General features: G+C 55.9%; 1 protein-coding gene across 1 annotated transcript in view; it reads right to left on the reverse strand.

Moving 5' to 3' along the window:
* Positions 1–4508: 4508 nt before the first annotated feature.
* CFAP46 (cilia and flagella associated protein 46) overlaps positions 4509–15354 on the reverse strand; it is an 84378-nt gene continuing 73532 nt past the window's right edge. Inside the window, exons 51-59 of the mRNA XM_068549113.1 lie at positions 9349–9419; positions 9187–9247; positions 9081–9116; positions 8487–8589; positions 7845–7957; positions 6443–6524; positions 5660–5796; positions 5480–5560; positions 4509–4633 (exon numbers count right to left, since the gene is read on the reverse strand). Coding sequence (XP_068405214.1) covers positions 4509–4633; positions 5480–5560; positions 5660–5796; positions 6443–6524; positions 7845–7957; positions 8487–8589; positions 9081–9116; positions 9187–9247; positions 9349–9419 — 809 coding nt within the window. The remainder of the gene's footprint in view (positions 4634–5479; positions 5561–5659; positions 5797–6442; positions 6525–7844; positions 7958–8486; positions 8590–9080; positions 9117–9186; positions 9248–9348; positions 9420–15354) is intronic.

The following is a 15354-nucleotide window of genomic DNA, read 5'->3' on the forward strand; positions in this document are numbered from 1 at the left end:
ACCCGGCCGGGAGCTGGGACCACCCACGAGGCAGGTCCTATGAGCATGAGCCCCCCACACCCCGGCTGGCCCAGCTCCAGAGCCCACCGTCCCCGGGCCCCCAGCCCAGTCTGCTGCTGCCCCCACTCACCCTCCGGTCCCCCCGCTTCCCCAGTGATGAGCGGGACCCCAGGCTGCCTTGCCCCATCCAGAGAGGCCCCCTCCAAGCCCGAAGGGCCCTCGTCCTGGTGCATCAGATCTGTCGTGTTTACAAGCAGCCTGTTTGAGCGTAGGAATGCTTTAAACGAGGTTTCTGATTAAAATCTTGAAACGGGAAGTCCTTTACCATGTCGTGCGAGACCACCAGGAGCTCACTGTGCAAAAACACAGAGGAAAATCCAGAAACCATCAAAACATGGGTTTCTGCCTTTGTGTGGCTCTGAGTGCTTTTCTCCCTTTAATCCCCCCCCCCCGAATTTCCTACAATAAAACATATTGTTAAAAGAAACTCCATATTTTAAAAATATGAAAATCACTATTTCCAAGACATAAATTTGGAAAACAAACTGAACTTTTAAGTAGGTGACTGACGAGCAGGAACCGACTGGTCCGATTCGCCGGCTGCCGCGGGTGAGGGACCTACGCTGCCGCCCGGGACCCGGGGCTTGGACGCAGGCAGAGCGGCTGCGAGGACGACGCTGGGCCCCTCTCCTCCCCATCCGGCCCGCCCTGGGTGCTGCACTTTCCGGGGGAGGGGGTGGGGCTCCTGGGTTACCAGCTCAAGGGCGTGGAGCCCATCCGGAGCCTGGAGCTCAGCTTGGACCAGAGCCGACTGCCGATGGGGAAGTCGGAGGCTGGGCGAGGGCAGTGGGAAGGTCTCCCGGGGCCCCCGGCCCCCCGTGCCCCGTGCCAGGGCGCCCCATCATCCACCTGCGTCCTTTCTGGAATGTTTAGAACTTGCAGATCTGGTCGTCCTTTCTCAGAGGGCTGAAGGGCTGTCCACCATTCAAATTGCATTCTGTCTCCTATTATTACCAATAAATTCCAAGTCATCTTTCTTCTCCTTATAGTTTTTAGGGTTACATAAATTTCACCTACGCAGTTCTTTCATGCTTGAATATATTACAGAATGCCACTTCTGTTATAGGAGCTAATTGATACTGTGATTTGTTATGTTGCTGGGACATAATTCAGAAAGTTATCGTAGAGGCTTTGATGCACGGAACGGCACTCACCGTTGAACATCTCTCACAGGGGCAGATGCAGCATCAGGTAAATGTGACGCTGAACAGATGAAATATTTCCAGAAGCTTTTATTCTTGTTGTTTGGGTGGGTGCCAACATCGTTCTAGAAGAAAGCTCATATTTCCAACGCTGCTTGATTTGAATTTATTCCCTGGTCATTAGTTAGTGCTTTAAAAAAAAAAAACTGGAACAAGGATGTGTATATATTTGAAAAAAGGAAAAAAAATCAGACACAAAAGAGGGGAATCACCACCTCTCAATCTAACCAAAGATGAGCTTTTAAAAAAATTTTTATGGTGAATTAATTATAGATTCACAGCAAGTTGCAGAAACAGCAAAGGCAGTGCAGTGCGCCCTACACAGCACACACGCCCCCAGGGGGGTTGCCCCAGATAGCGGCAAACCAGGAGCCCAGATTGGTGCTGCAACCCGGACTGTGGACCCGGTTCTGTGTCCACCACTTCAACAGGCATTCATGTGTGTGTGTGTGTGTGTTTCTGTATGCCTGTGCGTCTGTGTGTCTTGTATCTGTGTGTGTCTGTATGTGTCTGTGTTCTGCGTGCCTGTCTCTGTGTGTGTGTGTGGGGGGAGGGGCACTGTGAAATGTTATCCCATGTATAGATTTGTGTCACTGTCACAACCGAGGTACAGAACCTGGCTTTGCCCCAAGGCTCCAGTGGGCCTGTTCTGCATCTCTGCTGTTCTGTCCTTTGAGGATGTTGTATAAACGATACCACAGGGCGTGATCTCATTGGTGTTGGCTTCTCCACTCAGCACGACGCCCTTGAGGTCCATCCAGCCCTGGTTGGCTTCCTTTCTGTCATGGGCTTTCCAGCAAGTAAATGTGCTGTTTGCTTAACTGTTCGAGGTGAAGGCATTTGGGTTGTTTCTAGTTTTTGCTCTAAGGGGATGGAGCTGCTATAAACATTCATGCGTTTGTGTGAACCTAAGTTCCCATTTCTCTGGGATAAATGCAGAGGCTGGGTCATATGCTAACTGCACACACAGTTTATGAGAACCTGCCAAACTCTTTTCCAGAGGGTCTGCACCATTTTAGATTCCCAACAGCAACGTATGGGAGACCCAGTTTCTCTGCATCTTCCCCAGCATTTGGTGTTTGTCACTATTTTTCATTTTAGCTGTTTTAGTAGACATGGTAGTGATATCTTATCTCGGTCTTAATTTGGGCTCTTTTTTTTTTTTTACTATTTGGGCTGCTGTGTGTCTCGGCCCAGGAAGTCTCAGTACTGCTCACTCTGCACCTAAGAGCAGGGACGCCATGCTGCGGGGATGCAGTCTTGCCAGCTGGTGTCCGGGGCACGAGGTCAGGATGGACCTCCGTGTCTGCTCACGTACCAGGGGACCTTCCCCTGCTGTGCCGCCTCCCATCTGCTCAGCTCCTGGGCCTCCCAGCCCGGACAGTGACCAGGGTCAGTCAGCCTGGGACTTGGCATCCTCTGGCCATTGGGTGGCTTCTTCTGTCTGCCACGTGGCCCCAGAGGTAGGCGAGGCAGGCAGGGGACTTGAGGCCTGCTTGGGGACATGACTTCTGTACGGACACTGCACCTGTGCTCGGAGCCTGGCAGGACAGGCCCGGGAGCCCCAGGAACACCTGGGCGCCCTGCAGACGGCAGCCCGAGCAGCCCCGGGGCCAGCGGCCCAGACCGTGCACTCTGTGGCCTGGCCTCAGCGGATCTGAGGGGCTGCCTGCCAGGACCCATGCCAGAAGGGGCTCTGACCCTCCCCGGCCCCTGCCTGTGCGCCCTCTCATGGGCTGGCTCCACCCCAGAGAGGCCAGGAGTGGGCTCACCCTCGACCCTCAGCCACAGACCTGGGGGGCTCTCGGGACGCAGGGTCCTGGCCAGTCTTGCTGCCCACACGTGGGCCAGGCTGGCCTGGGCGTGGTGTGAGGAGCTCTCCCGGTGACCGTGGCATCTGTCCTCCTACGGCCACCTTCAACTCCAGCTGAGTGTCCACCTCTGGGGACAGTGGACTCTCCCAGGGCTCACTTCGCCCAGAGTGGTGACCACAGGCGGTGGCTGGACGTCCAGCTCTGGTGGAGGTGGCTCTGCCGCACGTGCCATAGCAGTGAGGGCTCTGAGATCAGGGATGGGGCCCCTCCCCACTCCCGTCTCCGGAACCGGCAGTCACCCTGCAGCCCCAGCGATGCCCTCAGCCTCCTGGGCTCAGCCTCCAAGGCACACCCGTTCGTCCCTTCGCTCGGCAAACACCTGCTGCCCCGCCACGGCCTGGCGCTGGACAGAGTGCCCCTCTCCAGGGACTCCCAGCCCAGTGGCTGGAGGTGACCACAGACTGTGACGCACCAGGAGTGGTCAGCGAGGAACAGGACAAACAGGGCGTCGCAGGCCCGCCCCCGCCTCCCCGAGGATCCCTGGCATGTTCACACGGCCATTTCTGGTCCCTTGATTCAGGGGAAACGAGGTCCTGGACCCAGTCTGCCCACTGGCTCTTCCCGCCTGCCCCCTGCCCGGGACGCCAGGGCTGGCAAGTCTAGTGCTGGCCACTCCACTGAGAGGCATTTGGAGCGGACATCCCACCCCCTCACATCTCCTCGGCAAAGCCCCGTGGAACTGAGTGGGTGAGGTTCCGGGCTGGGACCCTGGGAGCCCTGGGGACACGGTCGCCTCTGCCCGGGACGTGAGTCCCCACCCCGTGGAAAGCTCTGGGCAGGGAGGGGAGGCCTGGGGGCTCATTTCACACAGCCACGTCCTCTCTTTGAGTTTTGAGGTGCTGGGCGGTGCTGGCGTCTGCGTCGGCCGGGGGTGCAGAACCAGAGCTGCTCCCTGCTTCCAGAGGCACAGAAACACAGCTCGGAGGTGACGCAGCTGTTTACTAAAGCACTTCAACAGACTCTGTCCTCCCAGCGTTTCTGGTCTAGGAGCCGGGGCACGAGGGGCTGGGGGCCAGGGCCCGCCACCTGCGGAAGCCCATGGAAGGCACACACCCCCTCGCCCAGCGCCCGACACGGGGACCCCAGGGAGAGCATGGAGCCGCGAGGGGCCCAGGGGCCCAGGCCGCTGTGGGGTGGGCCTGGACACGTTCCTCCCCCCACCCGCGCTGCTGAGCCCCCCGAGATGCTCTCCTCCCCCAGACGGGGCCCTGGCTTCACCGTGGAGGGAGGGGCAGGTGCCGCCCTGCAGAATGGGGGCGGGGGGGGGCGCTCTGGCAGCGCAGCCTGGGAGGAGGTCACGGGCGGAGGGGCCGGGGACACGGGGAGGGGGCTGGCGGATGGTGGGGACGGGCTGTGGGGAGGCGCGGCCCCGTCACACGATGGCCTGGTGCGGCAGCCCGTAGAGAACCAGGTTGAGGGCGACGGGGAGCTGCTCCGAGCCCCGCGGCTGTGGCCGGAAGAGCGCCAGCCTGTCCTCCCAGGTCTGCAGAGACTCACCTGCGGGGAGAGCAGACGGGGCTCGCGAAACGCGGGGCTCGCGGGGGCAGGATGCCTGGGGCCCGGCCAAGGCTCACGGCGCGTGCGGGGAGCACAGCAGAGGTGAGGGTGCTGCCGGCTCTGCCTCTGGTCGCAGCCCGGACGGGGACACTGTCCTTACAGACGGGGACACTGCCACTCGTCCCTACAGGCGGGGGCGCCGCCACTCGTCCCTACAGGCGGGGGCGCCGGGCGCGGAGGCAGCGGCCACAGGCCAGCCCTCGCCCGCTCACTCGCACCTTTACCCACTCGTCTGCTCGCTCACTCCACAAGCATTTATTGTTTGGCAACTACCTCCCGGGCACCGTGGACCATGTGAGTTTTGAATTTTAAGCCCCTCTCGCCTTGCATATTTGAAAATTTCATGATTTAAATCACCCTGGGATAAACCTTAGTTACGGTAGATTCTCCCATCAACGTATTGCTAAAGCTTAGACTACCTCGTGCTGCATTTAAGTTTTTTACACCAGAATCCGCGTGTAAGGCTGCGGCTACATGTGGACCTCAGGGCTCCATTTGCCTTGAAGGAGGAGTGGATGGGCTCCCCCCCTCCCAGAGGACACACCAGGGCTTCTGGAGTTTGTGGGGCTTGAGCTGTTTTGAAGATGAAGATGTTCCAATGACCCATGTGTGTTTCCGTAAAGACATTCGACGCCACATCTCACTGTAGGCAGTGGTCTGTAGGAGGCTGAAGGTCTTTGTCAGTGCAGGCTGACCTTCGGAGGCCGTGCAGAAACAGGAGAAGTGGGGGACCCCTGACCCTGTAGCCTGAGGGACGAGCAAGGAGGTGGGGCTGTTTCTAGTTACCGTGGTTGACAGTTTCACTGGTTCCTCTCTTCTGAAGGAGGCGGGTCGTTCTCCCGATCGGCTTGCCATTTGTCAACAGATCTAGAGAAGAAACACCCCTTCAGAGGGGCCGTTAACACCCCACAGGCTTCCGGGAGCCCCGCAGGGCTGCAGGACGGGCCGGCTGCTGGCACGACTCACTTTCCCACAGGACGCTGGCCCGCATCGCGTTGTCCTGCAGGACCGTCGGCCACTGGTTCGCCACGATGCTCCTGACCCCCACCAGACTCAGGAGGACGGCCGTCTCGATGGGCCCCTCCAAGGACAGTTGGCGTGCACTGCGGGGGACCGAGCTCCCGTGGGCCGGCACCAAAGGGCCCGGTCCGAGCCCTCCTCCACCCGCAGCCCGAGGAGCACCAAGTGTTGTATTTGGACTGAGAGCTCTTAGGGTTCTCGAAAGAACCAAGAATTCCTCCCCCGCCCCAGCCCCACACACAATTAAATACCATTTAACAAGAAAAGTCATTTCAGAGTACTGCCAAATCCCTCTGGACACTCCCAGCCATGGGGTGTGGAGCCAGGAGGGGAACCCCCTGGAACCACCTCCCCCCTCCCCCCAGAGGGTGGTCCTCTGCTCTGCCTGCCTGCAGCCCACAGAGGCCCTGGGGTGTCTGTGACAGGTGACGCGGGGAGCCCTGAAGCCAGGGTGTCCTCCCAGTTGCCAGCCGTCTGTTTCCTGGCCCAAGCCCAGCTGCCTGAAGTTCCAGCCAGGCCCGTGGTCTGTGCTGGCACTGCCCATCCCCCCACCCCGGGACTTTGCCAGGGCAGGGTCTGGGGGCCGGGTCACGGCATCCCAGCTGCCCAGGGGGTGCAAGGACAACGCCCCAGGTGGACAGCCGTGGCTCATACGCCGCCCCCAGTTTCCTCGTCAGCTGCCGGAGGCCAAGCTGCAGGCTTGAGACCGAGCGGAGGGGACCCGGGCACCTCTTGTTCTCCGAGGACTCCACGTGGCGCCGCATGCTCTCGTAGGACCGCGCCAGGTCCAGCAGGACCACCATCTGGCACTCTGTGGTCACAGGAGGGGCGGCTCAGTGGCGGGGCACCCAGGGTGAGGGCGCCGTGCAGGCGGGGTGTTGCCCAGGGCGAGGGAGGATAGCGGGAACTCAGCCCGACCTGACCGAGGCTCCGACTCCACTCGTCCCCTTTCTGGGTCGCGTGGGCTGCACGGGCAAGCCGGCTGTTATTTGCCTCGGCGGACCCACACCCTTCACATCCTCCTTGGGCGACCGGGCCGGGCGAGGGAGGGAAGCCCACCCCGGGGCCTGCTACGGCTCTCCCTGCCTCGCAGAGGGGTCTTGGCTCCCAGAGGCCACCCATGAGGCACCCCGGCTTGCCAGGGGCTGGGCGTCGGTGGCCCTGGCCCCGTGTGCCCACTGAAACGTGGCCAATGTCCGAAATGCAGCTCTTGGATGTGGGTGTGCGGAAAGCCCCACAGATGCAGAGGCCAAGCGTCAGGGGCCGTCCCCAGAGGGGGCAGAGCCTCCAGCTGTGTGAGGACAGTCCTGGCTGGGAACGGCGGGGGCACCCAGCGACGCTGTCACCCCTACAGGTGCCTGGGAGCCTATAATTTCTTCAGCGTCACTCACCAGCTCGTCTGAGGTCTGGAATTCAAGTTTCAAAGAAGCCTGTTTCTACCTTCTCCTGGGGTAAGAACGTGCGGACCCCACCCATATCGGCAGGGCCTGGGGAGGAGACGGGGTGACGGGCTGGGTTCAGGTATCCCGACCACGGACAGTGTCCGCCTGTGCCACGCACCCCAAGCGTAGCGGCCTCTCTGAGGGATCCCTGAAAAGGCCCCCACTCAACCGCGCACAGTGGCCAGCTACCCAGCAATCCCCTCAGGAGAAGGTCACGTGAGGGCAGGCCAGACGACACTCAGGGGCACCCTGGGGTGGGCTGGGTGACACAGGGGCCAGCGGACAATGAGAGGGAAAACGGGGCCAGAGTGCCTGCAACTCAAGTAGAAGAACTGGTGGGAAGGGGCTGTGACCAGCACTTTCCAGAAATGCCGGCCCAGCCTTCCTGCACTCTGCAGGCCCAGCCCTCGAGGGGTGACCCTTCCAACGCTTGACCCTGGCCAGGCCTCTCAGAGAAACGGAGGAGGGGGACTGAGGGCAGGAGGGGCCCTCAGTCCACACCGGCCCCCCAACCCAGGCCCTACTGTGCCTTCCTAAAGCGCCGCCCCCCCCTGCCCTCCATCAGAGGAAAGGGGAGACACCTGATAAGACACAGGGGCGCCCTGCTCTGTCCCTGTGTGGATTCGACTTGTGCCGGCGGGTCTGGCGGAGAGGCGGGCTTTTGCGGGGGGTTGGGGGGGTGGTCTCACCTTCTAAGTTCATGGCGGCCAACCTTTCTACCAATATGTGGGACAGGAAGCTCTCCATCCCGTAGAAGAAAAAGCCTCCGCAGCTGCCCAGGAGCTGCTCCCACTCGGCCTGGCTGCCAAGGGAAGGAGAGAGACCCGGGGTGGGGAGATGGCGGGGACAGCCCCGCGTCTGCTGGAGCCGCGGGCTAAAAAGCCGCAGAGGGTCTTCCATCCGGCCAAGGAGCCCAGGTCCCTGCCCCAGATGGCCCCGCCCCTCCTGGGCCCCGCCCCGACAGAGCCCCTCCCCTCCTTCAGGCCCCGCCCCGACACAACCCCTCCCCTCCATCGCGCCCCGCCCTCCTGGGGGCCCCGCCCCCTCCGCGAGGCCCCTCCTGGAGGTTGAGCCCGCACACCCGCGACGGATCGGCCCGGCCCTTGTGCAGGGGCGCACACGCCGCTGGGGCCCAGGTCCGCATCCAGGATCTGGGGATCTAGGCGCCTCCGTGCACCAGAGGGAAGGGTCTGACAGGACAGAACTGGGGGTCAGGGCAGGAGGGAGCCTCAGCGGGACGGGGAGGGGGGAAGGGGCCGCATGCGGAGCGCCCCTCGGGCTGGCGCAACGCAGCCACCGCAGGACCGCGTCCCGGGAACCCAGATGCCAACCTGGGAAACTGCTTATTCCCCAGATGCCCCGCCCATCTCGCAGTGAACGTGTCTCGGAATCTTTCCAAAATTTCCCGGGTCACGGAGACAGGAGTCAGCATTTCTGCAGCCAGAATCGGATGGTGGACAAAACTTAGGAGCACTGCGCGTGTGGGCACGGGTGGTCCCTGTGCCCTTGGTGGCCCTTGGCGTGGCAGGGCGGCCTGGGCCTTGGCCCCGCACAGACGGGGGCCCCGGGGGAGTGGAAATCTTCGTGCTCCTTCCCTCCTTTGTGGAGAGATGAAAAAACCAGCTCAGCAAAAGAGGAGCCGAGGAATCCTGTCCTGCAGCCGCAGAGGCAGCCCTCAGCCACACCTGCAGGCCCCGAGGGGGCAGCGCTGCCGCCTCAGGGCCCATGTCACACAGCCCTCGCCCTGACTCGGCTGCAGACGGTGAGCGCGGGGTCTCGGAGCACACCAGTGTCCCTCTCCCGCCCACCGTCAGCGTAGCAGGAGGTGACAGAGGGCCGGGCGGCAGCAGAGGCCGAGGCGCTCGGTCCACATGCTCCGAGTGCTGTGGGCAGTGCATGGCTTGTGCGTGGGCGGGAGAGCTCACCTGGGCCCCGGGCCTCCTCGTAGGGGTCCACAGCGACTGGGCCTTGGTTAAGGAGAGACAGGACCACACGCTCGCTGTCTGGGGCAGAAGCGGCAGCAAAGGATACATCTGAAGTTGTCCGCATCGACCGTGATGCAGTGCGGGGGGATGATCTGGGACACGGTGCCCTGCAAGGACAGGCAGGGGTCCTTGGGGATGCGTCCTGGGGGCGGGGCCGGACCTCGGGCCCCCTCCGGCTCTCCGCCTGAGCGGGACCTCGACCACCTACCTTTGCTCCCTTCTTTGCTAAGCCTCTCTTTCCGTGATCTTTACCTCTGCTCTCCTTTTTCACGCTCCCTTCTGTTGAGACAATAACGAGAAGTGGTGACGCCCTGGAACTAGGCACAGGCCGTGGTCCACGACGTTCGAAGGCATTACATGCCGCTGAATTGTTCACTCGAAAATGGTTAATTTTATATTATGTGAATCTCACCTCAATGAAAAAACAAGAAGTGGTGTGAACAGTTGATTTTCATTTTTGTAAAGTTGAAATGGCAGTAATCTCTCAAAGGTAAAGGCTCACAGGGCTGGGAAAGGCCCGGGCCAGGAGACCTCAAGAAAGGAACGGTTGCCAGAGGCTCCCGGGCCCACGCAGCTGCCCAGTCACACACGCCGCTGGGCACCTACCGGTGCGCCTGCTGAGCTGGCCCAGTCGCAGAGGGCTGGGCCCTGCTGGCCCCTCTCCCTCTTGCAGGAGGATTTACACCCTGCCCCCGCTGCACTCCCGTTCTGGTGAAGGTAACCGAAAATAATGCCAGTTTCCTTCATTCCCGTCCGGCTGCCTCAGAGATGTAAGCGCTGATGTGGGCCTCTCTGCCATGTCCCAGCTTTACGGGGGCACCACTGGGAAGCAGCTTGCCCTAGATTTGGATGGCTTTCTCCACCAGGATGAGGAGAACTCCTGGTTTGCTAAGAATTTCTATCACGGATGCATGCATTTTATCAAATGCTTTTTTTCCTGCATCATCTGGGATGTTTATAAGTTCATTTTCCCTTTTATCTGCTCCTCTGTGATAGTTTTTAAGGTCAGACTGGGTGATGAAATGTTACATGTTTCTTTCTTTCTTTGCTACTCTTGAGTAGTTTGGGTGTCAGGGTCTGGACTGGCCAGCAGAAGGATGGCTTTTTTTTCTTCTACTTGGGGAGATGTGTAGACTGACATGAATGGTTTCTTGAAATTTTGGTAGAATTCAACAGAAAAATGGTAAAACCAGTATTTTTTGTGGGGAAATGTAAATCTATTGATCTTCCTTTCTTCACTATGAGGCCGTTGGGTTTTCTTTCCTTCTTGAGTCTCCGAGTTCTTTTTTTCCTAGGACTTTGTCCACTTTGCTTAAATTTTTGAATATATTGTCAAAAAGTTGTTCATAATATTCTCTTATTCTCTTAAATCTCTGAGGCTCTTTAGAGTTGGTGTCTCTTTTATTTCTCATATTGTTTATTTGTGCCTTGTCTATTTTTCCCTGGATCATTCTCACCCAAATGTGTCTATTTTATGAGGTTATTTTCTCCCAAACAACTAATTTTTGTCTTTGCTTCCTATTTTGTTGGGATCTGTTCATGATCCTTTAAGCATTTAAAGCTAAAGGATCCTTCTAGATTCTGCTGTAGTAACATCCAGCCAGTCTTTGACATTTCTATGATCGCTTCTTCTGAGTCCCATGAGTTTTTAGAAGTCAGTGGTTTAAAATTTCCAAATGTATGGGAATTTAAAAAATCCATCTTTTGGGAATTGGTTTCTAACCTAATCACATGTGGCCTCAGCCAGTTTCTGTGACTGTTTCACGTGTACTTGAAAAGAACGTGAGTCTCTAATTTTTAGGCACAGGGCCCATGTGTCCAATAAGCCAAGTCTGTTAAGTGTGCTGCCCCAGTTCTCTCTGTTTGTGCTCTTTCTGCTTGGCTGACCTTTCAGTCGTGGAGGCACGCTGGAGTCTCCCATCGCGGGAGTGGGCCCACCAGCCTCGCCCCAGGTGCTTGTTACTTGCTGCTTCCCGTATTTGAGGCTCTTTGATCCTCCCGACGAACTTCACCGTTATCACTGTGTGATGACCCTGCCCTACTGATGCCCATGGCTGTAAAGTCGACTCCGGCGGACGGTGAGATGGAGGCCCTTTTGGTGGCTCGCCCGCCCGGCACCTCTCTTTCCGTTCTTCTGTTTTCTGGCTTTTGTGCCTTCTTTCTGTTCAGGAGAGTCTCACGTGGCCGGCATCCTAGTGACATGCTCTTGTTTACTGTGTCTTTCGTCGGCAGGTGTGGTGCACTCACTTGTTTGATTCCTGATCTAACGGATGGGCCACAGCACCTTGCCCGTGGGTTCTCCGCCCTCCCTGTTCCGTGTGTGCGTCTCCATCACTGGCTCTTTGTAACTCGACTGAGGGGTTGGTTCACTTGTTTTTCTTATTCATTTTCCCTCTTTATTGGTATGGAATTTATACACCAGTTATGCTCTTTCGTGATTATCCTTAAAGGTTTGCCGTGAATATTTAACACTCAAAGGGCATTCCTCCAGCCTGAAGGGTTCAAGGCTCTGAGAACACTTCACTCTGGGACCTGCAGAATCCTTCTTTTTATCCCCACTCCGTAATGCATTGAAAAGACTTCACTCACATTTACGCAGTATTTTTGTTATTTTATGGTGAGAGTTTGTATTAGGGTCTAGTTGCTGCTGTAACAAATTACCACAAATGTTGGGGCTTAAAACAACACGAATTTATTACCTTACAGTTCTGGAGGCAGGAGTCGAAAGGGGTCCCACTGGATTAAAATCCAGGTGTGAGCGAGGCTGTTTCCTTTGGGAGGCTCCAGGGGAGAATCGGCTCCCTTGCCTTTTCCAGCCTCCAGAGGCGCCATGAGCTCCTTCCGCTACCTCCGCACCCTCCTGCCTCCCTCTTTTCAGGACCCTGGCGATGACACTGGGCCACCCGGACAATCAGGACAGTCTCCCCATCTCAGGACCCTTCACTGAATCACATCTGCAAAGGCCCTTTTGTCACATCAGGGCACCTCCTCTTGGGCCCGGGGTCAGGGCGTGGGCGCCTTTGCAGCTGCTATTCTGCTAACCCCACCAGGGGGTGGGTCTGCTCTTCCAGACAACGTTGGCAGCGCAGAGCGGTGGGGACAGGAAGGCCCTTTCAGTAAATGGGGCGCGCACAGCGGGGGACTCACGGGGGAAAGAGAGACCTGCCCCTTGTCTCACACTGTGCGCAAAGCCGATTTCGGATGGAAGGTACGTAAAGACGTGAAGGACAAAAAAGGAGAGACATATTTAGAAGACATCATAGAATATCTTCATGATCTTCAGGTAAGAAAATATTCTTTTTAAAAAGACCCCAAAAGCACCAGCTGTTAAGAGAAGATGGATACATTGGACTATATTCAAATATTTTGTTCACCAAGAGGTACCACGCAAAGGAGTGACAAGACCAGCTGCAGACATGGAGGAGATCTGTAGTTCATAAAATGATTGGAAAATTTACACAAACCTAAAGAACAAAAGCCAGATAACCCAAGAGAAAAACTGGCCAAAGACTTGAACGGATTTTCACAAGTGAGGACATCAAATGGCCCATAAAATGTGAAAGGGGCTGGGCTCCCCGGCAGCACGGGGTGCAGATCGGTGGGGCTTGAGCCCGAGGCCCCACCGGCTGCTCCTGGTGGGCCCAGCACTGCGGCCTCTTGGAGGTGCAAGGCCTGTTCTCTCCCATGCTTTATATCTGGCCCATTAGCGTCCTTTTATTTAAGCCGATTTCCTTAAAGAAGCATGTTTTGGACCTTGCATTTCCATTCCCAAAGGTAATCTTTACCTTTTAACTGGGGTGTTTTGACCTTGTACGGAGACTGTGATTATTGATGTGGTTGGGTGGAAACACACCATCTTGCTGTTTGTTTTCTATTTGTCCTGTCTGGTCTTTGTTCCATGTCTCCTCTTTTTTCTGCCTTTTTCTGATTAATCGTATTTTTTTTTATGATTCCATTTTGACTTCCTCATTGTGTACTAGCTGCACCTCTTTGTTTCTGTTTTCAGTGGCTGTGCTGGTCCAGTACCCCGGTCCAGTACCCCATACCCCACGACACGTTGCTATCATTTTTCGCTCTAAGCTGTCAAAATCTTTTAAAGAGATTTTTTTTTTTAAGTATTTGTTTATTTATTTATTTATGGCTGTGTTGGGTCTTCGTTTCTGTGTGAGGGCTTTCTCTAGTTGCGGCGAGCGGGGGCCACTCTTCATCGCGGTGCGTGGGCCTCTCACTGTCGCGGCCTCTCTTGTTGTGGAGCACAGGCTCCAGACGCGCAGGCTCAGCAGTTGTGGCTCACGGGCCCAGTTGCTCCACGCCATGTGGGATCTTCCCAGACCAGGGCTCGAACCCGTGTCCCCTGCACTGGCAGGCAGATTCTCAACCACTGCGCCAACAGGGAAGCCCAAAGAGATTTTAAATTAAGAAAAAAGCTTTAAATATTGACCCACCTAATTCCAGTTTCTGGTGTTTATTTCTTTGTGCAGATGCAGATTCCCATCCTTTTTTTTCCTGCCTGGAGAACACTCTGCAGCATTTCTTGTGGGGTAAGCAGGCCTGCTGGGGAAGAATTCTTTCAGCTCACCTATTTCTGAAAAAGTACTTCACCATTGTTTTTGAGAGTTATTTTCAAAAGTATCTGCATTGATAGATAGTTTTTTTTAATAATTTAAAGACGTTCTTCACTGCTTGCATTGTGTCAGCCGAGAAGTCTGCTGTCTCTCTTGTATTTGTTTCTGGATACATAATGTGTCTTTTGTCTTTGGCTGCTTGTAAAATACTCTGTCACTGGTTTTAATCACCCTGACTACAACGGTCCCTGGTATGGTTTTATTTCTTGTGTTTGGGATTCATTGAACTTCTTGGGTCTGCAGGATTACAGTTTTCATCAAAATTGGGAAAAATTGGCCATTATTAACTCAAATGTTCCCCCTGCAAAGACTCCAGTTACAGGCAGGTTCGGCCGCTTCACTTTGTCCAACAGCTCACTGGTGTTCTGTTTTTGTTTTTGTTTTTGTTTTCCAGCTTTTTCCTGCTGTTACTTCTTCACGCTCACTAGTTTCTTCCCCTGTCATGTCGAGTTGCATTAATGCTGCCCAGGGCATGTCCCTCCTCAGCAGAAGTTCAGTTCTGGTCCGTTTTACATCTTCCGTGTCTTTGCTTACCACCTCCTGGAACACGTGGATTATAGTTACAGGAACTATCACCTGTGTCACCTCTGGGTCTGCTTTTGATTGCCTTTTCTCTTAACCACGGGTCTTTGCATGCCAGGTGATTTTTGATTGGACGTCAGACATTTTGAATTTTTTCTTGTTGGGTCCTGGATTTTTACAAAAATTCTATACATCTTGAGCTTTATTTTGAGATGCAGTTAAGTTACCTGGAAATAGGTTGATCCCTTGAGGCCTACTTTTAAGTTCTGTTGGTGGGACGAAAGCCAGTCTCCCTAGTGCAGAGAGGCAATGCCCTCTGGTTCCTGTACCTGATACCTGTGAATTATAAGATGTTCCATTCTGGCTGTAGTCTCCACACACGCCTGCACTGACCGGCTCCCAGCAGAAGACTGAGGGGGACCCTCTGCAGGTCTCTCCTAGCAGGACCACCTTGGGTCCCCAGTCCCTCGTCTCCTCACCTCAGGGAGACCGCCAGGCTCTGCCTGGTTCCCCCCGCCACCATGTGCTGCAGCCTGTAGACTCTCTCCAGGCAGAAAGCTGGGGCTCACCTGCTTATTTCTCTCTCTTGGGGATTGCTGTCCCCCACTGCCTGTTCTCCAATATCTGAAAACCGCTGTTTCATATATTTTTCAAATTATTTATTTATTTATTTATTTATTTGATGTGGACCATTTTTAAAGTCTTTATTGAATTTGTTACAATTCAATATTAGCTCCCCGACCAGGGATCTTAGCTCCCCGACCAGGGATTGAACCCGCACTCCCTGCATTGGAAGGTGAAGCCTTAACCACTAGACCTCCAAGGAAGTCCCTGTTTCATGTATTTTTGTCTGAGTTTTTGTTGTTCCAGCTGGAAAGGCAAATTTGGTCCCTGTCACCTCATCTTGGATGAAAACAAAAGTCCAATCTATCTACTTTTAATGTAATTTGATATTTATCGTAGTGCAATATACACGCAGAAAACTGCACACAGCACCAGTGTACAGCCTGGAGAAGTTTCACACCCCAGGCACATCCACGTCACAGAACATGATCATGCCTGAGTCC

Source organism: Eschrichtius robustus, chromosome 7, assembly GCF_028021215.1.
Source record: "Eschrichtius robustus isolate mEscRob2 chromosome 7, mEscRob2.pri, whole genome shotgun sequence".
Classification (NCBI taxonomy): Eukaryota; Metazoa; Chordata; class Mammalia; order Artiodactyla; family Eschrichtiidae; genus Eschrichtius; species Eschrichtius robustus.